The sequence below is a fragment of the Neopsephotus bourkii genome, unplaced genomic scaffold (assembly GCF_033783945.1).
Source record: "Neopsephotus bourkii isolate Nb327-2 ecotype Australia unplaced genomic scaffold, CSIRO-AGI_Nbou_v1 NB_1574, whole genome shotgun sequence".
Taxonomy (NCBI): domain Eukaryota; kingdom Metazoa; phylum Chordata; class Aves; order Psittaciformes; family Psittacidae; genus Neopsephotus; species Neopsephotus bourkii.
In genome coordinates, this window is record NW_026902050.1 from 4,139,979 (window position 1) to 4,167,819 (window position 27,841).

The following is a 27,841-nucleotide window of genomic DNA, read 5'->3' on the forward strand; positions in this document are numbered from 1 at the left end:
CATCCCTTCCATCTGCACCTCTGTCAGCTATATGCTTACTCCAAAGCTCACTTGTGGATCCCAGCATACAAAGAAATAAATGCTGTATTGTCCAACTCACAAGCTGCTATACTTTGGCTCTGAGGAGTGCCTCTGTCCAGCCATCCACCTTCTTGTTCCAAATAACAAATTTGATGTTCTCTGTGAACTAAACAGTGTGTGAGGTCTGGTACATCCATATTCGATCCTGGGCCGAGGCCAGAATGCATTGCCTAACTGGCTGGTGCTTTTGCAGTTCATGATCTTGCAAATCATTGTGGCTTGCAAAAGCTCTCTATTCCCCTTGGAAAATATTTAATTTTCTGTTACGGCCTGAAGTATTAACTTCAAACCGTACCTATTTGCATGTGTTGGACTTTTAATTCACAACCTGTTGTTAATGCCATTTTACTTTGTAATCAGGATGGATTAAGGGACATTTTCTCAGCAGCTCTAGAGATTTAGGAGTCAGTTTTTTTGAATGCAGCTTCTCTCCTGATGGTGCAGACATGAAGTATCTTAATGCAAATACTTTGCATTTGATCCTAACTGTCTTCCCTTCTCTTGCAGTTGACACTCATCTGTTAGGAATTAAAATAGTTACTTTTTAAGGTAGTTTGTATTTGACTTTGTTTGAACTGATTAAATACCTCTCTGGTAAGATGCTGGTTTTGATAGCTGTAGCGTAGCAAAGTTAAGCTATAATGTTAGGATATCTGTGATAAAATTTATGTCGGAATACATAGAGTTCTAAGAGTGTTTAAAGCAAATAGATACTTCAAAGTAACCAATACATTTTAGTTAATGTTTACTTTTTCTTTTGTCTGCAGAGCTATCATTATATCTGGAGGACCAAACTCTGTGTATGCAGAAGATGCACCATGGTTTGACCCAGCAATATTTACAATAGGAAAACCAGTTCTTGGAATCTGCTATGGCATGCAGGTGCTGTTGCAAGTTATGTTTGTCTACAGCCATCTTTTAGGCCTTGTTTCTGATATTAACTGCTACAGGACCTTCTTTTCAAATAGAAGCAGTATGCCACATGTGCAAAAGATATTTTTAAAGTCTTAGTTGTTAAACTGAGTATAGTATGTATTATTCTCTTGGCTTTGCCATATCAATAGTGTAAATGTTTTTTTAAGTGCTGTGAATTGAGTTCTAACCTCAATTTTTATTGTCAGAATAAATATAACCTGGAAGTCATTTAACTAATGCTCTCTAGTTGATGTTGTAAAAATTGCCCCTCATGAATACAAGTGCAATATGGAATGTTTTTATCATAGCTCTTAGTGCTTAAACACCTCCCCCTGCATCTAATATTTATTTACCTTAGGACTGACTGGTGATCCTGCAGTGATCTAGTAGATCCAAGCTGTGAATGAAGAAACAAAATTCCAAGAAGACAAGGGGTGGATTAGATGCATGACTTCTGCTTGTGCAGCTTGTGATTTTCCAGAGTTAGTGATTTACTGGGCTGGAAAACCTTTAAGAATGCTGGTAATTATGGAAATGGTGTTGGCACTCCCTGTTCTAAAGGGAAACATATTCTATTAAAATATGCCTTAAAATGCAAGGAAAATTGAAAACCCTGTTATCTGGCATCAAGTAGGGGAGTTCCTTAAGACTAACTTTACAGAAATGAATTAACTGTGCATATTAATACACTACTACTTCATTCATCGAGGTTCCTCGATTGTGTGGAAGACAACTTCCTTCTGCAAGTAATAGAGGAGCCGACAAGGAGAGGTGCCATGCTTGACCTCGTGCTCACCAACAGGGAAGGGCTTGTTGGAAATGTGGCACTGCAGGGCAGCCTTGGATGCAGCGACCACGAGATGGTTGAATTTGAGATCCTTAGGACAGTGAGAAGAGCATGCAGCAAGCTCACTGCCCTGGACTTCAAAAAAGCAGACTTCAGCTTGTTCAGGAACCTGCTTAGTAAGGTTCCATGGGATATAGCCCTAGAGTGCAGGGGGGCTCAAGACTCTTGGTTGGCCTTCAAGGATCACCTGGTACAAGCTCAGGAGTGTTGCATCCCAACCAGAAGGAAGTGCAGCAGGAGGGCCAGGAGACCTCCTTGGATGGATAAGAAGCTCCTGAGGAAAATTCAAATGAAAAAAGAGCTTTATAGAAAGTGGAAGCAAGGACAGGCGGCGTGGGAAGAGTACAGGGTTATTGTCCAGGAAGCTAGAGACCAGGTTAGGAAAGCTAAGGCCCAGTTAGAATTAAATTCGGCTAGGGATATTAAGGATAACAGGAAGGGATTCTACAGGTACATAGCAAATAAAAAACAGATCAGGGAGAACGTAGGCCCCCTCAGGAAGCTCTCGGGTGAACTAGCTACACAGGATTTGGAAAAGGCTGAGGTTCTGAATGACTTCTTTGCCCGGTCTTCTCTAGCAAAGGCTCTGACCGCACCACCCAAGTCTTGGAAGGCAGACGCAGGGACTGTGAGAATGGAGACCTTGGGCCCACTGTAGGAGAGGAATTGGTTCGAGACAGTCTTAAAAATCTGAACATGCACAAGTCCATGGGTCCTGATGAAATCCGTCCGCGGGTCCTGAAGGAGCTGGCAAATGAAGTTGCTAAGCCGCTGGCCATCGTATTTGAAAAATCATGGCAGTCAGGTGAAGTTCCCGACGAAAAAGGGAAATATAACCCCATTTTCAAGAAGGGGAAAATGGATGACCCATGGAATTACAGACCAGTCAGTCTCACCTCTGTGCCTGGCAAAATCTTGGAGCAGATTCTCCTGGAAGGCATGCTAAAGCACATGAAAAACAACAAGGTGCTTGGTGACAGCCAGCATGGCTTCACTAAGGGGAAATCCTGCCTGACCAATTTGGTGGCCTTCTATGATGGGGCTACAGAACTGATGGACAGCGGTAAAGCAGTTGATGTCATCTACCTGGATTTGTGTAAAGCGTTCGACATTGTCCCACACAACGTTCTTGTCTCTAAATTGGAGAGACGTCAATTTGATGAATGGACCACTTGGTGGATAAAGAACTGGCTGGATGGATGCACGCAAAGAGTTGTGGTCAATGGCTCAATGTCCGGCTGGAGACCAGTAACGAGTGGTGTCCCTCAGGGATCAGTGTTGGGACCGGTCTTGTTTAGCATCTTCGTCGCTGACAAGGACAGTGGGATTGAGTGCGCCCTCAGCAAGTTTGCCGATGACACCAAGCTGTGTGGTTCGGTTGATACGCTGGAGGGAAGGAATGCCATCCAGAGGGACCTTGACACGCTTGTGAGGTGGGCTGATGCCAACCTCATGAAGTTTAACCATGCCAAGTGCAAGGTCCTACACCTGGGTCGGGGCAATCGCAGACACAGTTACAGGCTGGGCAGAGGAGAGATTCAGAGCAGCCCTGCAGAGAAGGACTTGGGGGTGCTGGTCGATGAGAAAATGAACATGAGCCAGCAGTATGCGCTTGCAGCCCAGAAAGCCAACCGTATGCTGGGCTGCATCAGAAGGAGTGTGACCAACAGGTTGAAGGAGGTGATCCTGCCCCTTTATTCTGCTCCTGTGAGACCTCACTTGGAGTATTGTGTGCAGTTCTGGTGTCCTCAACATAAAAAGGACATGGATCTGTTGGAACAAGTCCAGAGGAGGGCCATGAGAATGATCAGGGGACTGGAGCACCTCCCATATGAAGATAGGCTGAGAAAGTTAGGACTGTTCAGCCTGGAGTAGAGAAGGCTGTGTGGAGACCTCATAGCAGCCTTCCAGTATTTGAAGGGGGCATATAGGGATGCTGGGGAGGGACTCTTCATTAGGGACTGTAGTGGTAGGACAAGGGGTAATGGGTTAAAACTTAAACAGGGAAAGTTTAGGTTGGATATAAGGAGGAAATTCTTTCCTGTTAGGGTGGTGAGGCACTGGAATAGGTTGTCCAGGGAGGTTGTGAATGCTTCATCCCTGGCAGTGTTCAAGGCCAAGTTGGACGAGGCCTTGGGTAATATGGTTTAGACCAAGGTATCCCTGCCCATAGCAGATGGGTTGGAACTTGATGATCTTAAGGTCCTTTCCAACCCTAGCTATTCTATGATTCTATCAAAGGTTGAAATCAGTCAAGTGCAGTCAGTATAATATCAAACTGGATCTAAACTGAAGCATTAAATCTCTGAAAATTAGAGTAGTTGGAAAGTAAAGCTCTGAAAGTATTTTTAAAGTTGTCAGTTATACTTGCAAGGAGAAAAAATGTTTGAGACTTCTGGAACCTAAGATACAGATACCCAACTTCAAATGACAAGGTGAGGTTTTAGAAAGAAAAAACCTGGATGAAAACTGTAGTACTCTGGTGTAGTCATACAAAGGGAATAGACTAAAGTTTTTGACTGATTCTTCAGAGCGAAGAAGACAGATTTTGCGGAGTTTAAGCTTAACTGAGGGTCCTTAACTAAAGGATGGGTAACTTAGGTTTTTGTTTAGCAGCATAACTTTTTTTTTTTTTAAATAGTAACCAGCTTCAGTTACTCAGCTGATTTGCAGAGCACCTATTTATAAGTGCAAGTAGATGTACACTATTGCATGTACATTATTTTGCAAACCTCTACCTGTTTTCTACTGTTGGGAATTTCTGGTGCTCATTCTGTGCGGCGGTGGTCCCTGGCTAAGCTGACCAAAAGCTCGTAGAAGGGAATGAGCCCAGTACAGCTCAGTGATTAATTTTGAAGGGAATTCTTACAGCTTTGGAAAACGACTTATTAATTGAGTATAATAATGAAAAACTAGGTTAGTATGTATTGGAGGGCTAGAGTTATCTGTCGCAGGCAGACTGAGGTATAAAGTGGAACTAGATTGTGTGGTACTTTTTCATGTAGTATTTTTGTTTTGACAGATGATGAATAAGGTGTTTGGAGGTACAGTGCACAAGAAGAGTGTTAGAGAAGATGGCGTGTTCAGCATTACTCTGGATAACACATGTTCACTGTTCAGGTACATGCATGTTTTAGATTATCAAAACAATATTGGAAATACCAGTCTGGAAATTGGTGTCTGGATGAGAAGAAGGTTATTTTAAAGAAAATGGTGAAATTGCACCCATGCTTATCTGATAATTTGTAATAAAATTTGTACGACTGTGTATGTAAAGAAACAAGCCACTCATTTAAACAAATACTTAGGCATAACTTCTCATTTGATTCTAGAAATACAGATATGTTTGCTTAGAATGTTGTGTAATATTGTAGTATTTAAAAGCAGAGTGTCTTGGGATGTGGTAATGTGTACCACAACAAGAGAGTTTTTTGTGTTAAGTAAGCTCTTCTTTTGCTGTGCAGTGCATTAGTCTTGTATTGCTTGGCAGCCGTCCAATTTTTGAGAGGGAATAGAAAATCTGAAATAATTTTCTATCTTCCTTTAAGATTGCTTTGTGAGGCTTTTGTAAAACCAGAATTAGATTGCTTGGTAGCTTGTCAACATCTCTCAAGTTCCTTGTACTAATTCTAAGCATTCACTCATACCCAGTGTTCCAGTTTTATTAACTTTCTCCACTAGGGCTATTGCAGAACTTTGTACCCTGCCTGAAGTCTGTGGTGCCAAAATTGTCCTGAAAAATACTTAGTTTTGAGCAAGTAAACTTCACTTAATTGAAACGAAAAGCAGTACTTTCATATATCCTGGTAGACTCTGGATAGCTCTACACATCACAGAGAGAATGCTTCACTATTGGGATGTTTATAAAAAGCCCCACAAACCCACCTGAATTAGATTACTTCCTGCATGAGGGATGTATTGTGCAAGAGCTTACACAGCTTCCAATGGAGGCATCTCAGAGCTTAAGAAGGAAATTAAGGATTTCCTTAAGAAGGAAATCCTGCATATATTTCAGATGGGCCTAGTCAGTCAAGATGTGCTTTTATTCGGATTCCTAAGAGCTTTTCTTGGAAAGGCAGGTGGTTAGGTCTTTGTTCTTTTTTTTTTTTTAATTGATTGCAGTTTGTAATCTTTCTTTAGGGGCCTTCAGAAGGAAGAGCTTGTTCTCCTCACTCATGGAGATAGTGTGGATAAAGTAGCTGATGGATTCAAAGTCGTTGCACAGTCTGGGAACATTATAGCAGGTATTATTATTTTATACTGAAATTGTCTTTTGATAATGTTGGTTAAAGGACAGAATTATGGCAGAGAGTAATTAGAACCGAATGGGGACAGAATCTCTTATTTAACTTGCAGGTAAGTTTTTAACAATTTCTTGTATGAGTTTGCTTGTATATTGTGCTGTCATGATGATGAAGAAATAGACATGAAAATGAATGGTCCTGTTTTTAAATTGGTGTTTTAAAAAAACCCTATTTTTACAGTTCGTTATTTTAAAATAGGCATGTGTTGTTTCTCTTTGAAACAAATATTGTGTGCCCTTAAGGCAGGGTAGAGGAAGACATGTACTGTTTTGTGCATTGTAAGTGATGTTTGGGTTTTGCACTATAATAGTACGAGTCAAACGCTACTTAATTATTAAAGCTTGATTAACTTGTTATTGTATTTAATGTCGTTGGATGAGTGTTCAACTGAGCAAAAATAATGGTGTTACTGAAAACAGTGTTTCAGATGTTAGACACAGGTTGTCACACACAGGAAAATATAGGGCCTTAGGATTTGGTTTATGAAAGCTACTCAAATTATTTAATGCCAAACAGCCTCTTTGAGTCTCTTTTTCTAGGCAGTGGGAGACGTGGAGAGGTATTCAGTTTGCTGAGCCACATAGTAAGATCTCAAAGTACTCACCTGGCTTATTTGAAAATTCTCATTAAAAAAAATTAAAAATCTTAAGATACTGTTTTTAGGTTAGGTAACTGATTTGAGAAAAACTGACTTTTTTAAAGACATAAAGATGGTCTCTTTCACTGTATTAATTCTTTTTCATCCTATTCTGGCTTGCCTTCAAACCAGTCTAGAGCTCATGCCTGCTCAGACCACTTTGTAAGTTGGTTTGCTGCATCCAGTGTGCAAATGTAGGGATGTTTGCACAGCTTGAGCAGCAGGACACTTAACGTGGATGGTGCTGTGTCAGTGTGGCTTGGTTGTAGTGTTGTATAAGGTATTGTGTGGTAAAGAAAATATAAATGCAATTGATTTCCTGTTTTCACAATGGCTTTCCTAGGCTGTGAGTGGCTTTCATGGTTTCTGAGGCACTGTGTGTTCTAGATCTGTAACAGTATTTGTGTTCCTAATCTTAACCAGAATCTTCAGTTTTGATTGGTGATTTGTGCCAAAGTGTGGCAGAATAAATCACTTTTTTTTTTTTTTTTTTTGGTCATGTTAATTTCTTTTCACCAATAAAGGCATAGCAAATGAATCTAAAAAACTGTATGGAGCACAGTTCCACCCTGAAGTTAGCCTCACAGTGAATGGAAAAATGATCCTGAAGAATTTTCTTTATGATATTGCGGGATGCAGTGGTACCTTTACAGTGGAAAATAGAGAGCTTCAGTGCATTCAAGACATCAAAGAGAAAGTGGGCTCATCAAAAGTTCTAGTAAGTAGATTAAATTGAAGCTTAAAGATAATTTGCAAAAGCCTGACAAACACTGACACTTAAGTTACTTAGGTTAATTAAATGCAGAATTGTCACGATTTGGGTAATATAGTAAACAGGTTTTGGAAAGTTTGCACAATTGAGTCAGTGCACTACCTGACTTTGCTTCAGATCATTGACTGTTCTGATCCTCATAGCTGTATCTAAATTACTTGTTAACATTTTCCTTGTAAACAGCTGACCAAATTTTGTCTCTTTTTTCTTCATCCTTAGGTTTTACTCAGTGGTGGTGTAGATTCCACAGTCTGTACTGCTCTCCTGAACCGAGCCTTAAACCGAGATCAGGTTATAGCTGTACACATAGATAATGGATTTATGCGCAAAAGAGAGAGCCAGTCTGTGGAGGAGGCACTCAAAAAACTTGGGATTCAAGTTAAAGGTATCATAATTTTGTTAAATATACCTGATACCATTAGTAATGTGGCCAGTCTCCTAAAATGTACATTGAGTGTTTTGTTTATTGATTTGAATTTATCTTTGCAGTTCTCAGACTTTAACATACCAAAGCATGGTTGCTAATTTGGATCCACCTAGGCCTATGCACAAAATTTCAAACCTAAAATATTAGCCCTTACTTATTTGATGGGAACATACAATGAACTGATCCATCTCTTTGGTAGCTGCAGTCTGTTGTTGGAACACAACAAAGCAGTGGGCATGCATCTCAGTCACTTTTCTGCTGATGAGTAATCCTTTTCAGCTGCTACAAAACTAATTTGATTGCAGTTTTTATTCAGTAACATGATTAACGATCCTCCACTGTGGCTTTCTCGTCCTTGATCTCATATTTTTTTAAACTGTGAGCTCATTTGGGTGATTGAATGCTATGACTGTCAAAATTACGTTTTCAAGGCTTTCCTTTTCTTTACTTTTTTTTTTTTTTTTTTTAATTTCACTTCCTCTCCTGGCTTCTAAATAGGTGCATTTTAGTTGGTTTTGGAGTAGGTTGTTGAGAAGCAATACATTATGTGGGAGCAGAATGTACCTTGTCATGGCTGATAAGAAGGTTTAGAGTTTTTTGGTGGCTGAAGTATGAGGAGGTCAGAGAAGACAAATTCTGTATGCTTGAACTGTACAAAAATAAGAGCTGCTTTATACTGCCTGGCTGATTTATTTCATGAGTAATAGCTGCCTATTCCTGGGGCTGTGCATAAGTGCTGTTGTCAAGTTATTCTCTTGTGTTTTGGTGAGGAAGCATGACACTAGGTGAGCAATGCTTTCCACTACCCTGACAGTGTGAAACAGTACAGGGAGCTGCACCTTAATGTTTTGCAGATTGGGTTGCAGTCTGCTGACACAGTAAAGTCTAAGCTTAACTTTGTTCTGAACACGTTGGTGTTTTTGCTTTTACTCCCCTCCCTTTATTATTTATTTATTTCCGCTTTTTATTAGTGAAAAAATCTATGTCATGTTCTTCCACTTTGTAGACTGATAAACCTGGGCTCTGGCAGGCTGCCAGAGTAACAAATTGAAGGAATCCCTTTGCTGAAAATGCTCCTTCTGTAGGTCATGGAGTTCAGTGCTGGTAAAAGATGCTGAAGAGCCTCCTAGCTGATCTCTGCATTGAGAGACTCTCTAAATTAAGAGGCATAATATGCCATGAGTAAATAGTACTTTATTTAATTTTTGTTGCCGAAAGGCCTTGGGGAAATACCGTCTTGTAAACTATTTAAATAAAGCAAGTAGATTATAGTCTAAGAAGGAAGGCAAGAACTGAACTTTCACATGGTTTCCTAGCCTCATAATAAGGAAGGAAAAAAAAAAAGCCCTCTAGAGTAGGTTAATAAAAGAAATAAAATGCTTTTGTTACAATTAGGTCTTGAGGTATTGAACAGCCTTATTTAGTGCAGTTAATAATTGGAGGACTGGAAGGATTTTTTGGTTTTTTTAAGCAATAGAGTGAAATCTATTTTGCAACCTTGCATAATAATTTTTGTTGGCTTTGCCAACAAATTCCTGTAATTTCATGCAGTGGTGAATGCAGCTCATTCATTCTACAATGGTACAACAACCTTACCCATCTCGGATGAGGACAGAACTCCACGTAAAAGAATTAGCAAGACATTAAATATGACTACAAGTCCTGAAGAAAAAAGAAAAATTATTGGTGACACCTTTGTTAAGGTAATATTTATAATTATTTGTTGGTTGGATTTTTTGTGGGTTTTTTTGTTTGTTTGTTGTTTTAAATACGACTTCTAGGTACATCATCTACATGAGACTGTTTAATTCTTAAGTACTGTACGCTCAGTGGCATCAGTGGTCTTGCAAGTTGTGGCTGACTGAAAAAGCCATTGGTATGCTACCATAAGCCTAAAGCTATTGGCAGCCAGTCAGTGGTCATAACATTGTTCGCAGGCATTGCGTTAGATCCGTCATAGTGTTTAGATATGCTGTGTTGGTTGGTCATTCATTTCTGTTGCATAAGCTCCCATGTAATGTTTTTCACCAAATCAGTGGGTAAGGTGAATTAGGGTGTTGCTTTGTTGAAGACAAGCCATTTTTCATCTATCAGCTATGAGTGCTGGTGATGGACAGAGAATATAGCATTTAACAGGCAATGATATTATTGTAGTCTGAAGGTATATTTTCCTTTTTCTGTTCAACAAAATACAGGGTTATAGAAATATTTCAGCAGTGGGTTAGTGTCATAATTACTTTTCCTGTTTGTGCTTTTGCACCTCAGTAGCATTTGGCATGTTGGGCAATCCATTATCTTCCTTTAGACCTTTGACAACAAAAAAATACTGGAATGCTATTGTTTTTCCTCTTTTTTTTTTCTTTTTTTCTTCCCCTCTCTATTTTACAGATTGCCAATGAAGTTATTGGAGAAATGAATCTGAAACCTGAAGAGGTTTTTCTTGCTCAGGGTACCCTCAGACCTGATCTCATTGAAAGTGCTTCCCTTGTTGCAAGTGGCAAAGCTGAAGTCATCAAAACCCATCATAATGACACAGAGCTGATTCGGAAGTTAAGAGAAGAGGTAAATGAAAATGGGGATACTTCTGATGTATCCTTCTGGTTCTCACAAATGTGAAACTGAGTACCAAAGCTGAACAACCTCTGGTTTGTTGGTGTAACTGTCCCATGTTGATGAGAACCTATTCTGATGGGGCTCGTCAGGTTCTATTGTAATACACTGCAATTTATTACACTTATTTCTATTTGCTGCGTTCTCAAAGGAGTTAAAATTGTTTAAGTGTAATCCAGGACTGGATACTGAGAAAGATGCCAACAGATTGAATGTGTATTATTTCACAGGGACAGCTGTAAGCTGTTTTCTCACTCTTACTTTTTAACACTCAAAACAAACCTGTATTCTAGTAAGGAAGCGGAGCAGTAAGGAAGCAGAGCAATACCAAATGTCTTTAGCAGCAGTGTGGTTTAAGACTTCTCAGACAACTTTATTCTGGTTCAGCTGGAATTCATGATGTGATGATACACATCATAAGATACAACTTACTCCTTCTGTTGTATCTTGTTCTGAATACCAAGAGTGATGATACATTGAAAAAATATGGGATCTGAGCATGATGTGAATGGTATGGAATAAGGGGTGAATACTGTCCTGGGTTCAGCAGTAGCAGTCATTGTTCTCTTTGTCAGTAGCCGGTGCAGTGCTGTGGATTTGACTTTCAGTCTGGGAACACCAGAACTGATAACACCAGTGTTTTTAGTTGTTGCTAAGTAATGTTTACTCTGACCAAGGACTTTGAGTCTTATGCTCTGCCAGGGAGGAGTAGAAGCTGGGAGGAAGCAGAGACAGGACACCTGACCAAAGTATCCAAAGGGGTATTCCATACCACAGCATGTGATGCCCAGTATATAAACTGGGGGCAGTTACCCGAAAAGCCCAGATCGCTGCTTGGGTCAGGCTGGGTGTTGGTTGGTAGGTGGTGAGCGGTTGTATTCTCTTCCCTTGTTACTTCCCTTATCATTATTAGTATTGGCGGTTTTCCCAGGGCAAGGTTCATCCCTTGCACTCTGGGTGTGCTGATCCCTGCGGTTTCCCCAAATGTGGGGAAACTCGATTGCATAATTTGTGGTAGTGAGGGATAACGGGATCCAATGGGATCTAAACAGGATTAAATGGGATCCAATAGGATCTAAATAGTCAAGGGGATCTAAATAGTCAAGGGATCTAAAAAATGGGATCTAAATAGTCAAGGGATCTAAAACATGGGATCTAACAAGTCAAGGTCTGGCACATCATGGAAACAGGTAAGAGCAGTGACAGTGCTTCAGTGAAAAGATAATCTGCTGCTGTTGAGAGAGGGCCAAAATTCTCCTTCTCTTGAGCCTCTTGTAACATTCAGCAACACTGCAAGCATTGTATTCTTCTCTCTTTGGAGGGAGAGAATGAGAATGATATACTTAAATGGGTTGAAATCTAGGAGTAATTCCTTCAGGTGCCTACAGGGATGAGTTCTTTCTGTTCTTTTGCAGCTTTTGCATCATGTTTCTAGTAACCTGATCGGCTGTCTGCCAGCAGCATGCTAGTGGCACAGAGCCTGTTTGCCAGTTGTCAATTTTAAGAACCCACAGATCTTTCTGAAATGGCCCAACATGGACCCCTATGGATGATGATCAGCGCTTGAAGATAATATGAGCACAGGATGTTGAGCTGTCTGAGGATAAGCAGTCCAAGTTCTGTCCCTTTAATTGTACTTTAAATCGGACTATTTATTCCAAAGTCCTGGAAAGATTTCTGAATACCTTTCCTATGCTGAGCTCTAAGTATTAGTAATTGTAGGAGACTGCCCTATTTTGCCTTTTCTGACATTAGAATGGTAAGTTCTCTAACAGTATTATAAAATACTCTTAAGAAAGAACCACCATAAGACATCACATAAAAAACCTGTCAAAGGTGCTCAGTTGTTGGGAAGTGCTCAACCACAGGAGAGAAAAGGAATTGTTAACGATCCATGCTTCTAATATTCATTGCTGCACAAAGTATTTCCAAGGCTTTTAGATTGGTTTGGACGTCTAGCAATGACAAGGAAGGTCTGAATTTGCGAAGACATAGCTGCAAGTTCAAGCTGCCTCTATCTACACTGTTTGAGCCATTGGTACTTCTGGCATAAACTTCCTTATCTTACGCTTTGTCCTGCAACTGTTTCACAAAGCCCATATTCACACACATAAGTTGTTTGGTTTTGTTTGTTTGTTTTTCTCCAGTATTTATGCAAGTGTTGGCAGCCATTCTGTGAAAAGCATGCCCATTTGATTGCCACAACCTAAACATTAGAGGTTTTTTGTTTGAATATGTACACTGGAGGGTAAATTGCTTTTTCTTTTTAAGGGTAAAGTAATAGAACCACTGAAAGACTTTCACAAAGATGAAGTGCGAGTGCTAGGAAGAGAACTTGGTCTTCCTGAAGAGCTGGTTTCAAGGCATCCCTTCCCAGGTATGAGAGTTGTTCTGTGCTATTTAATGACGGTCTAAGTATCGCATCAGTGTTGTTTAGAAGATACTTAACCTGCAGTGTGTTGGAATATAAAACTTAGCTCTAAACACAGAAGTTGTTGATGGATTTGTTTTTATTAAAGCAGGATCTTCTTTTCAGGAAAAGAACATTTTAAAGCAGCTTTATTCTGTATAGTCATTAAAGGAGGAGCTTTGTAATTGAGTTTGCTTTTAGCTGCATTTGTTTCTTTTTAGTTTTATAAGCTAAAGCAAGAATTATCAGTCAAGTGCAGTTGTATGCTGCCTGAGCTGCCAAATGTATCTCACGTGAAATAATGGCTTACCTGCCTGCCTTTTTAAGGGATGTTTGCTGTTTTGAAAATGATTGCATGAAGAAAAGATTGCACAAAACAAAGAAACCCCAATCCCAAACAAACAGCAAACAAAACACTAAACTTGAAAATGCTTGCAAAGAAAACATCAAAGTATATAATACAGGAAAATCCGCATCTTTTAAGAGGAGCATGTTGTTCTGTTCATGTGTTTTAAAGTCGTCCTGCAGGGTGTGTAGTAGTCACTGACGGAGTGCGTAGGCTGTTGTGCTAATGCACCAGCATCGCATGAAATGCAAAAAACTGTCTTCAGACACTTCAAGCAAATTACGTATGCTTTTGTATTAAGCAGTTTAAAGGTCAGTAGCCGTCAGAGGTCTTTAAATCCAGTGGAGACTCAGCTGTATGTTAAAGCTGGCTATTTTATCCCAGTTGCCTACCAAAAAGGGAGGAGGTGGTTCTTGTTCACTTTGACTTGCCATCCATCACACTTCATCACCACTAACTGCTGCTTTACACAGTCAGCCAATTTAAGGTGTAGGTAAATAAAGCTTAAATGTCCTGAACAGATATTGTTCTGGAATAAACTGCTAATGTGTTGTGTTGTTTTTTTTTTCTTTTTGTCTTGTAGGGTGTTTAGACAATTGAAGTGTAGGTACTGTGGCAAAACATCCTGTACTCAATGACTGACCTGATGTTCCAGATGCTGACACATATTTTGCTGAAAGTCGGTTTCCTGTTATTTGATATAATGCTTTTTCAACTTTGCATTGCAGGTCCCGGGCTAGCAATCAGAGTGATTTGTGCTGAAGAACCTTATGTGTGCAAAGACTTTCCTGAAACAAACAACATTTTGAAAATAGTTGCAGATTTTTCTGCAAGTGTTAAGAAGGTAACAAAATTGATAAATTCTAACATGCATAAAAGTAATAATACCATTCTGTAGTGGCCTGCAATGAGGTTTTAGCTGCTAAAAGTTTAAAACTTCTTGTTTGGGCTCTTTAAGGAATAATTCATCCCAGTGCAATTCACTTGAAGCCACTCGCTATAGTATAGTAGAATTTGTATCACCATGACTGATGCAAGTGTCGAATGTTTTCTGGATGATGGAAGCTTACAGACCTTTCAAATAGTAAATAAATTTTGTTTGTTAAACTTTGCGCAGATGAGATTTCTGGAGGTACTGCATATCACTTAGTATCAGAAAAAGGGTTTTTCCTCCCTGAAATGATTGCAACATTTTAGATTTGCATCCTTAGCAGTCCTTGAATGTCTGAATGAAAGTGCAGGAGTGAGGAACAGATGTCCTGAACAAAAACCTGAAGTTTTTAATTGGTGATGTTTCAGTTCTCAGTCTTCTGTTACGGCCTTTGTGATAATTGTAAGCTCACCTGAACTAAACTACAGGGGGCGCTGAAAAGTTCTTGGCAGAGGGCAGTTCTAAGGTGTAAATTCAGAGCAACTTCGAAAACTTTTACAAGTATTGAAGTCGAGGATTTACATCTGCTTTTCATTTAAAACGTAGTGTAGCATAACAGGATACTGCTTTATTGTCTATGAAATAGACAAAAAAGAAAAATACAGTTCTGTGAATGAGAGAATGAGCATAGGAAAAATCCTTCACTTACTGTCTTAGAGGGCTTTAGCTTAAAATACATACAGTCTAATCAAGTACAATTGGTTTTGCCAAAATTTAGTTGTTAAATGAAGGGTGTGTTTTAAATAGTTTCCAAGGGATAAATGTAGACTAAAATTAAGCAAACAGCTATTTAAATAACTATTTCATTTGCACTGTGTAAGTTCTGTTTGAGAGCTTGGGGACTTCATTTAAAATGTGTTTTTCTGCATCATTGCACAGCCACATACTTTGCTGCAAAGGGTCAAAGCATGTACAACTGAAGAAGACCAGGAGAAGCTGATGCAGATTACAAGCCTACATTCACTGAATGCCTTCTTGTTACCAATCAAAACTGTGGGGGTGCAGGTAAACGGGTTAATTTGAGGGATGTTCTGAAGGCTGCTTCCTAGCAGCATGGCAGGCTGCAGTGAAGCATAAGAATTGCAGCTTTGAAAATAAAGAGCTTGACTCAAAAATATAAATGTTAAATGACTGTGCTACCAATGTTGTAATTTGTCAGTACTGGTAGTGCAAAGGTGTCAAGATACGTGAATAGACACTTGAGTAAATGCCAGGCGTTGTAGTTGATGATAGCATTGAGGTTGAATAATTCTGGTCACTTACAGGCAGTTTCTTCATGCCATTCATGACCTTTAGACCTGTAATCCTGTGGTTCCCTTTAAGGCTTAGAACCCCTAAACTAAGTTCATTAAAAAAACCCTGCTTTGTACATTTGAACATGCTTGTTGCCCCTTCCTGTACTTTTTTTAATTGTACTATATCCTTATCCTTGAGAATCCAAGCAGTGCAGACTGTTTAGGATATGGAAACACTTGAATCCATGCAGTGGCACAGTGTTTTCTTTCACTCGCTAATGCTATGTGCATTTTTATGCATTGTTCTTTGGCAACAGAAATATAAACCAAACACAAAGGCTGAGCTGGCATTTTTATGGAATTGAATGCAGTAACTTGGAAGATTTCTTTACTGAGTAGTCATAGCTGTAAAGTACCTTTCCTTGCACTGTCAGTATTGAATTACAGCTCTTACTATTAGCTGCTTAATCTTGTGCGTTGCTTCTGTAACTCTTTGCAGTCAGTTGTCATTATTGTTTTAAACAACAGTGTCATCAGCACGTTTCTGTACTTCATCAGGCAGTGTCATGAAAATACCAATACAGTATCAGTCCCTATGTTCTGGTCACCTTACACGAATCTTTCCATTCTGAATATTTCTTTTTATATGCTCTTGTTAGCTCATGAGAGATTTGTCATCTTACTGTTCATTTTCTCATTCACCTGGCGTCTCTCATCATATTGACTTCACCAGTTTAGTGTCTGCTAAATGTTGGCACAAAATACAGTCCCGTAGCCTACAGGGTGAAAGGGAACCTATTTTGGTTGAAAAGCTCACATTCAATTATTCCTTTTAATTTATAGGGTGACTGCCGTTCATATAGCTATGTTTGTGGGATCTCTAGTAAAGATGCTCCACACTGGGAGTCTCTTATGTTTCTTGCCAGGCTTATACCACGCATGTGCCACAACATAAACAGGTAAGTATTTTGAATTATCTTTGCTTCTAATGTATGGAAGTTTAGCATGCACAAACATTCTCCTGCTTAAACTACAGTATAATTTTTTTGTGTGTTGGACAAGTTTATTATACAGAGGTTACAAATAGATAAAAAGTCAAAACATAGGCTATTGATTTTTATTTTTTTTTTCAAGCTTGCAATTCCAGAAATAAACCAACTTCTAATTTTCTTTAAGCACTTGATTAGACAATATCCAGTATAACTTAGGCAAAATCTTTTTTGAAGGATTCCAATCCTGATGATAAATTCGGGTGTCGTGCAGTATTTTTTCTTGCTTTGTGTCCAAAAGGATTTATGTGGGACTGTCAGTTCTAATGGCACATAGGTGAGATCCAAAGCTGGGTTTAATACTAATTGAGCTCTCTTATGAATATACATTTTCTAGCTACTTGATTCTATAACTTTTCTAGCAGGTGAAGTTGCTTAGTAGTAAATCAGTTCTAGAGAATGCTTATTCTCCTTGCCTGGCTGTAGGCTGTTCAACAAAACTGCTTGTAATTGCTTACAGCAAAACTTAATTTTGTCACATAACTCGCATCTAAAGAGCTGTCACTTATGTGATATTATTAAAGGCGAGATCTTGAATTGCAAGATACTTCTTATGCCAAAGAAGGCATAAAATCAGGACTGTGTATCCTGGATTTGCAGCATTGCTGCATTCTGTAAGCTCTTTTGGATTTAATACTATGCTTCTGAATATACCACATCTCTGGGAATTCTGCTGTACCAGGGTATGTGTTCGGAGTCTTTCACTGCTGTTCATAGGCATGCTGAAACTGGCAGTGTGAGCAGAGCACTGAAGTAGTTAGTCCTCTGCTCAACTATGCTTGCAGATTTTATATTGCAAACAAATATATAGAATGTAAAGCTTGCATATTTTTCTGCTTTAGATTTTAGACTAGTATTGTAGGTTTGTATTTGCAAACTCAACTTGTGTGAATACATCATAGTAAATCCTTGTATGAGGCCAGTCAGACAGTATCATACTTTGCTTTTTGTTCTGCAACATGTAAACCACAATGAATAAGATTGAGGAATAAAGCTGATGTGACTAGTTTGAATTTAGGAGATTTTTTTATTACAGATATAATTATGTAGATTGCAGTGTTTGCGCCCTGTGTTGAAAACACACCTATTGATTAACAACAAGGTTTACTGTTTTTTGTTGGTTTCCTATCAGGAGGGAAGATAGAAATTATAAACACTTATTACATAGCCTTCCTGTAATAATCTTAACTTTTACTGACATCAAAGTAAAATTGAAAAAAACGTGCTTTGTGTTACCACTGAGTTTGTATATCTGTGTTTTGAGAGGAGTATTCCCTGAAGTAATATTTGGGCTATTGATAGTCTCTAGCAAGCCAAAATAAATTAATATGCCTGACTTCCAAAGCTAGCATGAATGTCATGCTTATGGAATATATGCATGAAGTTATATAAAGCTCTCTTTAGTAACTAAGGAGCAAAATCAAGTATTACGCCTTTTTTCCCTAGCTTTATTTTCTCACAGCAATACTAAAGATGCCGTCTTTAGGCAGTCTGGTATTTTATGTATGCAAAATGCTTGGGGGGATGTTGTTGTTGTTTGGGTATTTTATTTTCTTCCTCCCCCCACCATCCTGGTATCCTGCTTGCTTTCCAGAGTTGTGTATGTGTTCGGACCACCAGTCAAAGAACCTCCTACAGATGTCACCCCCACTTTCCTGACAACAGGAGTCCTCAGCACTTTACGACAAGCTGATTTTGAGGCTCACACTATTCTCAGGGAGTCTGGTAGGTACTTCGCCTTATCCCATGGATTAGGTTGTTGTTTCAAGATCACTGCAAATCTAACTAGGTGTAGTTATAGTGGTACTGCCGGAATCTACAAGCTTCTCAAGTATCTCAAAAGAAGTAATAAATTAATAGGATGACAGGCCAGAGCCTTTTCTGACAGTTGTAGAAGCTGATAGCTGAGTGTCAGGAATACAGGAATTGCTAGCCTTTCTGCTAGCAGAACAAATTTTAGGGGATTGGGGGGATGCAGGCTTGCTTCTGGCACATCATGAAGTGCTGAAGTACAGTGTTTCACTGCAGTTCAAGCTTCTGTAAAAAGTACAGTTAGCTGACTGAACAGCTTTATTACTTCACTTTGATCTCAGTTATCAGTATTTACCTGAAGTAAATAAACTGTGTAAAGGAATTTGACGTAGTTTCTAAATCATGTTTTCATCGGTTTGGGTGTCCTTTTTCTTTTGTTTGTTTGGTTTGGATTTTTTTTTTTCTTTTTTGTGGAAAGAAAGGAGCCTGAATACCAAGTTTTTTTATGGTGGTGTTCACTGCCTGTGGTGGTTTCATATTTCTTAAAGTAGAAGCTGTATTTGTAAAGCCAGCCACTTGAGGCTACAAGGCAGTAATATTTCAAACCCTTAACATCTAGGGAGCATTCAGTACCCTGTGATAAGGTACACAGGCAGAGTCTGAGAATATCATAGTTCCAGGGTTCAGGATTCAGTTTGGTTTTGTTTGGGTTTTTTTTTTTTCTGCGGGTGTGGGGTTTGGTTTTTGGGGTGGTTTTTTTTTTTTTGGCGGGGGGTGTTTCTTGTGGTTTTGGTTGGGTTTGGGTTTTTTTTGGTTGTGTTTTTGTTGTTGTTGGTTTTTTTTAATTATGAAGTCACAAAGGATATCTTTTTGAAAATACAGTTGGTTTGCAAGGCAGTCTTAACAAAATTTGTACAGAATTAGCCTCAAGAGGCTGAGGATAACACTGTCAATTGTGTTTGTAAAACTGTAGATGTGTCTTGCTAACTTTTGATGACACTTGATTTTGTGTGAGTGAATCACTCCCAAAAATAAGACGTGTCATTTAGTGAAAAAGACTGCTTGTACCAACAGCTCAGGCCGGTGCTAGCAGAGGGTGAGAAGCTTGTGTCAGTGTTAGACTGGTTCTGCAGGCTGTCACACATCTAAATCTCAGACTTCCAGATCATTTAAACAGTGAAATTAGGGTTTTCTTCAGAAGGAGATCTGGGGGGGAAAGGGGGGGAAGTGAGAGATGGCTGTCTGGAGTTACCTTCAGCTACCAGCAACAGGGATATTCAAGAGCTTTCTCTTAAATATGTCAAAGATGCAGAAATACTTGTGGATGGTTTTTATTTTGTTGGACTTGGTACAGGAGTAGATAAACCCCCAGCGTTATGTTATTTGGGAAGGAAAGTAGATCTTAAATTGTATTCACAGTGAATTATGGGGATAACAGAGGCTCTGTGGGTTTTGTTGGGGTTCTTTTTTTATGCATGCCTGCAAAGACTGAAGATCATTTCAAGTGGCAATTTGTGTAGTTCTGATGTATGCACCCCCGAGTGTGATCATCTGGGGTGTGGTAGCAGGAGCAGCAAGATCACAGAAGATGCAAAGTAGCACCTAGTACATAGTTCTAAGTACATGTGGGAAATTCTGAGAAACTTCTGTCACACTTGAGTCTTTAAACCAAACTAATGCACTTTATACTACTGTTTTCTGAAGGTTACGCCGGAAAAATTAGCCAGATGCCGATAATACTGACACCGTTGCATTTTGATCGGGACCCCCTACAGAAACAGCCTTCCTGTCAAAGATCTGTGGTTATTCGAACTTTTATTACAAGTGATTTTATGACTGGTATTGCAGCAACTCCTGGTAATGAGGTTCCAGAAGAGGTAATACAAGTTTTCAAGCTTCTTTTTGACATGAGCTAATGTTACAGATGCCTCACTTTGACTTTCTTCCCTCTCTCTTCATTGCTTGCCTTGACTTTGAGTTCGTTGTGTTTTTCTGTTTCTTTCATTGTATTCATTAGGATGAATATGCTGGTATTTTGGGGAAAAACTATAATAAAACGAGAAGCTGGCAGATGGGTTATGACAAACTTAAAGGCTGTCCAGCAGAATTGAGCCAAAAATACTATTAATTAAAAAAGGAAAAATACCACAACCATTCCTGGGATTTTGAAATCAGTATTTTCCATTAGTAATTGTAAATGTCCTGACATACAGAATTGACCTTGATTGTGCTTCGGATTTTACTGGAACTTGCTGTTCAATGTGTGCTGTTCCTGTTTAGGTCACTTAAGAGGATGTAGGAGTCAAGTTCAGGCATATTTTTCTAGGAAATTTTATGTATGTCTAATTTCAAGTACTTTGTCTCTCTGGGAATGCAGTGTAGATGAACAGGACTGACTTTTTTTAAAACACTTTAAAAACAGAGGTATTTCTTAGTAATTATATATTACTGAAGGCTTCTACTGTAGGGCAACCTATTCATTTAAAAAGAAATGTTTCAAGGTTAAGCTACAATGTAAACTATTTAATTACATAAAATGGGGATTCATTTGACCTTGAATTTTGTGTTTAAAAACAAGCAAAAGAACCAAATACCACAAACCCAGACCCAAAAGACTCCCATCTGCAGTCTTCAGAATGTAAAGTGGTCACTTTAAGACTAGGTAATAATGTGGTAACAAAATAATAGAGGTTGTGGAAAATACTTATATTTATAGGGAAGCTAATCATATCTGATTTTAAAATTTCCTGTGTTTTTCCATGGAGGGTAATGCATGGTTTAATTACGCTTCCACTGTGAAACACCATATCATGTAAGTGGCATTGTTGTGACCTGTGGGATACTTAAGGAAGCTGAACTTCTAAGCGAGTTCTCATCTAGAATACTTTTGTGAACATGAATTGATTGTGGAATCTGGGGGATGATGCTCAATGGAAACTTCCCGTTGGATGCCTCTTCCTGTTTGTTTTGGGTTGATTATTTTGGTGTGTGCGAGTTTTGGGTGGGGTTTTTTGTTGTTGTTTTTTGTTGGGTTTTTTTTACCTTTAGAGCTCCCTCTTTTGTTTCGAAAGGGTTTTTTCTCTGGCTCTTGCTTTGTATTTGATAGTGGCTCAGCTGGAGACAGTCTGAGAAAAGTCTGAAAGTGAGTGGTAGGAACACATAACATGTTCCTGCTGAACTGTACAGAAACAGTGAAATAGAAAAGACGAAGAGGTGCTACCTTGAGGGAAGTGTATTGCGATTGATACCCTTTTTTATTACCAGTGCCAAAAAACGGCATGTTCCAAATAAAACTGTAGATATGAAGCTAGAGGGTTTGTTGATTTTATTTGTTAATTGGTAGTAATATGCTAATATCTATGTGTTCTTTCTCTCTTGTGTATGACAGAATTAGCATGAACAAAGTTTTCCATTTTTAAGCTCTTAGGTAGTTTTCCTCAAGTCTGCTTTACATACTTCTGATTTATTTTTCCTCTCCACAATAGGTTGTGTTAAAAATGGTGGCAGAGATTAAGAAGATTCCTGGCATTTCTCGAGTGATGTATGACTTGACATCAAAGCCACCAGGAACCACAGAGTGGGAGTAATTAACTTTTTTTCTATTGAAGTACTGTGTGCAGTCTAAGTCATATCAAAAACCATTCCCAGTGTTGACATGCAGTACTGTGAAAGAGTGACTGGAGCTGCTACATTGCATCAGATTCCTCTCCTGGAGCATAAACCTGCGGTTAAGATCTGGGGATAATAACTAAGTGGGGCTGAGGATTTGTACGGGTAAATAGTCATGGCAGCATTGCTGGTGCGCAGACAGATTCCTATTGCTTTTGCCTTTGTCTTACCAATTCTTTCTGTTTTCATGTGTTTTATTGTTAACTGTCATTTCAATGTCTCTGTTTTTGTACACTCTATAAATACAGTTTATTTACTTCTACCAAAAGCATTGTTGCAGCCTAAAAAATGTAAAATGAATTCTTTGTGACCAACTGCTTTTGAACGGATTTATTATAAATAAATATTTTGCCAAATGGAGTAGTGGGTACTGTTGAGTTGTGGAATTACTGTGTATCTGTTGTGTACCATTAAGGTTGTTCTGTATCGTTTGACGTATTAGCCCATGGCAATAATGTTGAGCTCCAAAAGGGCAATGCTAAAACATGAAATTACCTCTGTCTGTCTTTCTGTACTCACTTCCTCTTGCATCGCTCAGTAGGTGTGTGTGTTGGTAACAAACACACCAGCTAATCTTTAGTATACACTTACTGCATGTATGCCTATGTCAAATTCCAGACAGTGAAGTGTCTTTGTGTGCTTCTGGGGACTCTGATAGAAGTATAAAAAACGGGAGTGTGGTTTGGAAAGCAGTTGCACCAGAGCTCCTGGATCTGCGAGTCCTGTTTCTGTCCTCCGACGCTTGCGCCACAGTCCCTTTGCAGCCTGCTGCCAATGTGCTTTCCATATACTTGATTACAGTTTATTTTCTATGCATTTGCTTTTACAGGATTTTTTTTTTTTTTATGTATTGTACTTAGCTTGACCTTTAACATCACTGTAGTTATTAGTGTGGGGTCGTGGTATCAGGGGTGATTTGCCCAGTCTGCATAGATCCTTTCTGTCATTCATATTCTGCATTTATATAGTTAAGTAAGCAATAATTTGAGAGATGGTTGCTTTGAACACCTTTGCTTTTCTGATGTATTCAGGCAAAGCTCTTCCTTCGACCTGAGAATTTTGAGCATGTCTACGATTGCTGAAAGTGACAGTTAAATTTTGACTTGAGCAGCTTGATGGGTGCCTACCGGGTACCTCCACCAGTGGAGCCATAACCGTGTATCCGGGCTCGTCCCTCTAGCCATGTTTATTTTATTTTTTTTCTTAATTTAAGCAATTGCATTTTATTTGGCTCAAGATTACCTTAGGATTTTAGGGTGAAACACTTGTTTTAAACTGTTCAATATCATGGAGTATTTCATGGCTCTAGCTACTTATATTTCCCTTTGCATAAATTTGTGAACTGGAATAATGGTTGAAAGTGTTTGTTCTATATTCTTTTGCACACATTTTCCTGTTGTTCTTACATTTGCTGCCAACATGTTGCAGAAATCTGGTTTAATTTCTGCTTGTAGGAACTGGCTAACTTGTGTAACTTTATTGTTTCATCTGTGTCAGAGTAGTGCTTTTTCGCTTGGGGGAGGAGATGTGTGACAGCCCTCTGCTCTTTGAAACCCTTTGGGGCCACAGGCATGCAGGAGAGCAGCAGACCAGCGGCCAGGATGATTTGGAGTTGGGGACACTGCCCCCCCACTGAACACTGCTCCTGTGTTCTGACATGTTTTGTAGCTTGGCAAATTGATCAATATCTCAGCTGACCCCTGTATAAAATGGGGGTAGTAATTCTCACCCACATCTCTCGTAACCCCTTTGAGCCCTTTGGATGAGGTTTTGTGATGTAAGTGAAGTATTACCAATACAAATGTTCTTTTATGAGTGGATTGTGAGCTGTAAGAGCTGTTGGTCAAAAACTCTGTACGTCTGTGTTTGCCACGGCAGAATCTGTTACAGCATGGTTTCTGTTGCGAACACGTTTTCTTTGTAGCTCATCTCAAAAGAAAGCTCCCTAATGAAATTGTGGCCGTGAGGTACATTTTAACTTTTTATCATAAAAAGCTGAGGGCGATTGCTTTCATTACTGTGTTTGTATCTCGGATGTAAATGGTGCAATGACAAGAAATGGATCTTGTTGTGATGCAGAAGTCTTTCAGCCTTTTAATGCTATGGCAGTTGTTGCTTATTGTAAGTAGGCTTTCTCTTGCTCCTGCTGCCAGTTTACATTGCCTTGACAGCAAATAGACAAAGCAGAAGGAATTACTAAGAAGTAATGCAAAGGATATAGAACACCTCTTAAACCCTTCTTAGTTTTGACTGAGACAGAGTTGGTCTCTGTGTAAATAACTGCAGTGTGTAGTCACATAGTAATGATGTAACTCACAAGAAAAGTTGTGTGGCAGTTGGTGATGCCCATTGGGTTGGGGGTTGCAGTAACTGTTGTACCTGTTGACCACAAACTTGCAGCACACCTGAGCCTTATTCATGGCATGTTGCACACTTGGAAGCCCTTCTTGGAGTTGCATCTTGACTATAGGCGTGATTTAATGCCAGTATGCTATGTGTATACTGAAGTTAGACATACATGTTTACCATTTTTTAATCATCCGGGTTGCTTTCATGTCTGTCATGAAATGGAGCTTAACAGCAATTCCTGTGCTCTTTAGGAACATACTTTGGTTTGGGTTGGTTTTTGTTGGGTTTTGCTTCGGCACCCCCCACTTCCCCACCTCACCCACCCCCGAAAGTTGAATATTGAAAATTTTAGGCATATTGCACTATAATCAAAATGTCTTACCAAAATTAAATTTGTAATCTTTAGCTCTCTTCTCCCTGTTTGACACCTATGCCATGCATTGTAGATGTGGTGGGTTGTTCTTAGGAAGGTTGGTGTTATCATCCCAGCGGTTTTTGAGTGTTTTTATGGAATCCATGTGTACTGGATGGCCAGAAGTGGAGAGAAACGTAATACTCTGTTCACATTTCTTAAAAAGATACATTTAGCACCTAGTTTACAAACTAATAACTGTAGCTGCCCTGTACAATTGTTCACCTTCAGTAAAACATGTCAGCAGTTAGAGGAATTTGTATTGGGGGCATTCCCCATCATTCTCAATTTTTAACATTTTTCTGCTTGTGAAATGATAAAGTACTGTGAGCCTTAATTTTTATCCACAAATAAAAGTATTATGTTTGAACATTGGTGTGACTTATTCTTTTAAGGCTTACATGTAGAAACTACATTGTAAATGGAACTGTACGTTTTTGGTCGATAAAGCTGATCTGTGGCAGTTGTGCGTTCTGGCTACACACTGTCCTGTGGTAAGGAGATGTCCCTTGCCAGGGCATGGCTGTCCGTTCAGTGTCACAGCATGGCACACCCTGCTGCAGGGTAACACAGTTCTGCTGTGGCAATTTCCGTATGCATGCTTTTGTACCGTGATGCACTATGGGAAACATAACCTCTTCCTAAAACTGTGTATAGAAACTGTTCCAGGGCTCTGTTTTAGCAGACCAGATAATTAACTGGATGTGGCGATGCCCACAGACTTTAACAGGCTGCTCTATTCCTCAGGGTGCAATGTCCCAGCGGGAAGCCCTTCTAGCACCTCATGGCATTGTGGCAGACCTCTGCTTGCTGGTGTTTGCTTTTTTCAGCAGTAGGTCACAATCGCAAGACCACATGCAAATTTTCCCTCTAAAAAGTAAAAGGCAGCTGAGATTATAGGTAAGAACAAAACCTTCTGTAGTCATAAGGAGTTGCCGTCACCTGCAGGACAGAGCATGAGTGGGCAGCAGTCATTTATCTTGCTTAAAGGTCCTTTCTTGCAGTGCACAAGCGCTGCAGGGCTCTGTAATCAAAGTAAACAGATTTTTGGTATAAATGGTTTGGCCTTAAACTCCTTGGTGGTTCTGGCTCCATGGGCCCGTGCTGGTGGCTCAGGGGTGCTATGGGAGTGTTGTTTGAGCCACTGTTCATGACCTGCTCCCTAGTCTGTGGTTTGAGTAAATGCATATTCCCCCAAAGAGTGCAACAGCAAGTTGTTCTCATCCAGGTCCCCCGGCAGCATTTCCGAGGAGCTGCAGTGCTGCCAGCAGCCCTCTCCATCTCTGGCTGGGACTTGGCAGCTGGAGCTGCAGCAGTCACCCCATGCTTTGGACCCATATGGCTGACAGAGACTGCAGGGCTTTGGGTTTTTTTTGGAGGGATTGTGTTCCTGGAGGGAGTCTTCAAAGCAAATATCTCATTTTACATGTTTTTCTTCTATAGCTCAGTAATGATGGAGACTCCAGGGCAAAACCCTCTGTGTGCGGTTTCCAGCCTTTTGGAAGAGCATTAAGCGATTTCTCAGAGAAGGGAGGGAAAGATCCAAGGTAGGTCTTAAGCACCACTTCTGAGCATCGCTCTGAAGCACTCTGGGAGTTGGGAGTGCAGCTAGGGTGGTTTTGAGCAAGGTGACAGCTGTGCAGTCATACTTTTGGGTATTCCAGGGCTCTGGGTGGCAGGGACCATGGAGGCTTCCTGGATCTCTCCTACCATTTCCCACCAACAGTGCTACCATGTATCTTGCTGGCCCTGGGTGCGCCCAGGGAGCATGGCGGTTCTCAGGGTCCATGTTACAGGAGCAGACAATTCATTGGGCACAACCCCTTGCAGTATGAAAGCAGATGGGAAAGAACAGTTGCAGAAATGAAGCCAGAATGTTTTTCACACAACTGATTTTCTACAAAAGCTTTTTCCAAAATTTCACAGAATGAAAGGAACACTTAAGTTAGTTTTCTAGTGATATTGTTATCAGTTAAGTTACTTCAAACATCAGGGCACCTGTTTCTGGGGCTGTTGTTCTTGACCAGAGCTGCCTGTATTTAACGGAATCCTTATTTTATTTTTTTGTGTCTCTTGCTTCACCTTAGTCCTGTAATGACCTTTCTAATACAACAAAACGTTTCTATCTTAGAACATTTCTACTGCATTTTACAGTGAACACTGCTTCAAAGTGAGGTTTATAACTTTGAACTTGAGGTTGGTCCAGTTGCTGTGTGGTGCTGGCTGCAGCTTGACTGTCAGGCATTGCCTGGAGGGGGGCTAGGGCTCCCTGCCGCTCAGGTGTGCTGCCACCCTTCCACAGTGCTTGCTGTGAGGCTGCTCCCTTTCTGGCTTATTTCCTTGGGGAATTAGAAGCAGACTGCAAAGAGACTCCCGTGCAATGATGTACTAGCTGTTTGCAGGTGACTTTAATGAGATTCAGGCCATCAGCCCACTTGGCTAACACACATAAGAAAGCCATGTGCAAAGTAGTAAAGTAAAATCATGAAACACAGTGTTCCATCTAGACCATTTCCACATCTTTACCTAATGATTAGATCAAGAGTCCCTCATGACTCTTCCTTCTAAAGTTTAATTTGCCATTGAATTTATTGCATTTCATCATTGACAAGAACTTGAAGTGTTCTCACTGTCCCAAGGGTAACTGCTTCCACAGAAGCACAGTGTCAAGAGGTGAGCTGAATCTCATCAAGGGAGCAGATTATTGCTGTTTCTTTAATTGCCTGAATGTGAACTGCAGAAAAGCAAACCAGTGCTGTAACTTAATTACTTCATTATAAAGTTGAGTAATTTTAGCATTTGAATGAGTTGGCTGGCTTTTGCACTGTTGGTTCCTTAATGGTTTTCCTTACACTGGTTCTAAAGATAACAAAGGGAGTCCTCAAAGATGAATGACATCCTAGACTTAAAAAGTTTGGGCAGATGGAATAAATCCCAGACAAACCCAACCCAAAGCAGAGGGCATAACTGCACACAGAAACATTGATTTTGTTTCTGAAAGCATCACAGAGGAACTAGGTGTCCAGTGGGAATTCTGCTAGGAAATATTTCCAGGGACATTAAGTGCTTCTGTTAGCAAGGTTAGGATAAACCCC

The 27,841-nt window shown here is 39.8% G+C and overlaps 1 protein-coding gene across 3 annotated transcripts in view; it reads left to right on the forward strand.

Moving 5' to 3' along the window:
• Positions 1 to 25,116, forward strand: part of GMPS (guanine monophosphate synthase) — a 33,268-nt gene extending 8,152 nt beyond the window's left edge. The window contains exons 1-15 of one of the 3 annotated variants that reach the window (XM_061371600.1): positions 849 to 963; positions 1,355 to 1,518; positions 4,866 to 4,963; positions 5,984 to 6,087; positions 7,309 to 7,502; positions 7,776 to 7,941; positions 9,535 to 9,686; positions 10,372 to 10,545; positions 12,865 to 12,970; positions 14,078 to 14,193; positions 15,160 to 15,285; positions 16,359 to 16,474; positions 18,159 to 18,289; positions 20,021 to 20,193; positions 21,802 to 25,116. In XM_061371600.1, coding sequence (XP_061227584.1) covers positions 1,444 to 1,518; positions 4,866 to 4,963; positions 5,984 to 6,087; positions 7,309 to 7,502; positions 7,776 to 7,941; positions 9,535 to 9,686; positions 10,372 to 10,545; positions 12,865 to 12,970; positions 14,078 to 14,193; positions 15,160 to 15,285; positions 16,359 to 16,474; positions 18,159 to 18,289; positions 20,021 to 20,193; positions 21,802 to 21,903 — 1,833 coding nt within the window. In that variant the 5' untranslated portion in view covers positions 849 to 963; positions 1,355 to 1,443 and the 3' untranslated portion in view covers positions 21,904 to 25,116. Of the gene's footprint in view, positions 1 to 848; positions 964 to 1,354; positions 1,519 to 4,865; positions 4,964 to 5,983; positions 6,088 to 7,308; positions 7,503 to 7,775; positions 7,942 to 9,534; positions 9,687 to 10,371; positions 10,546 to 12,864; positions 12,971 to 14,077; positions 14,194 to 15,159; positions 15,286 to 16,358; positions 16,475 to 18,158; positions 18,290 to 20,020; positions 20,194 to 21,801 lie in introns of those variants that run through there. The other 2 variants (XM_061371601.1, XM_061371599.1) reach the window with 2 other exon arrangements.
• Positions 25,117 to 27,841: the final 2,725 nt, after the last annotated feature.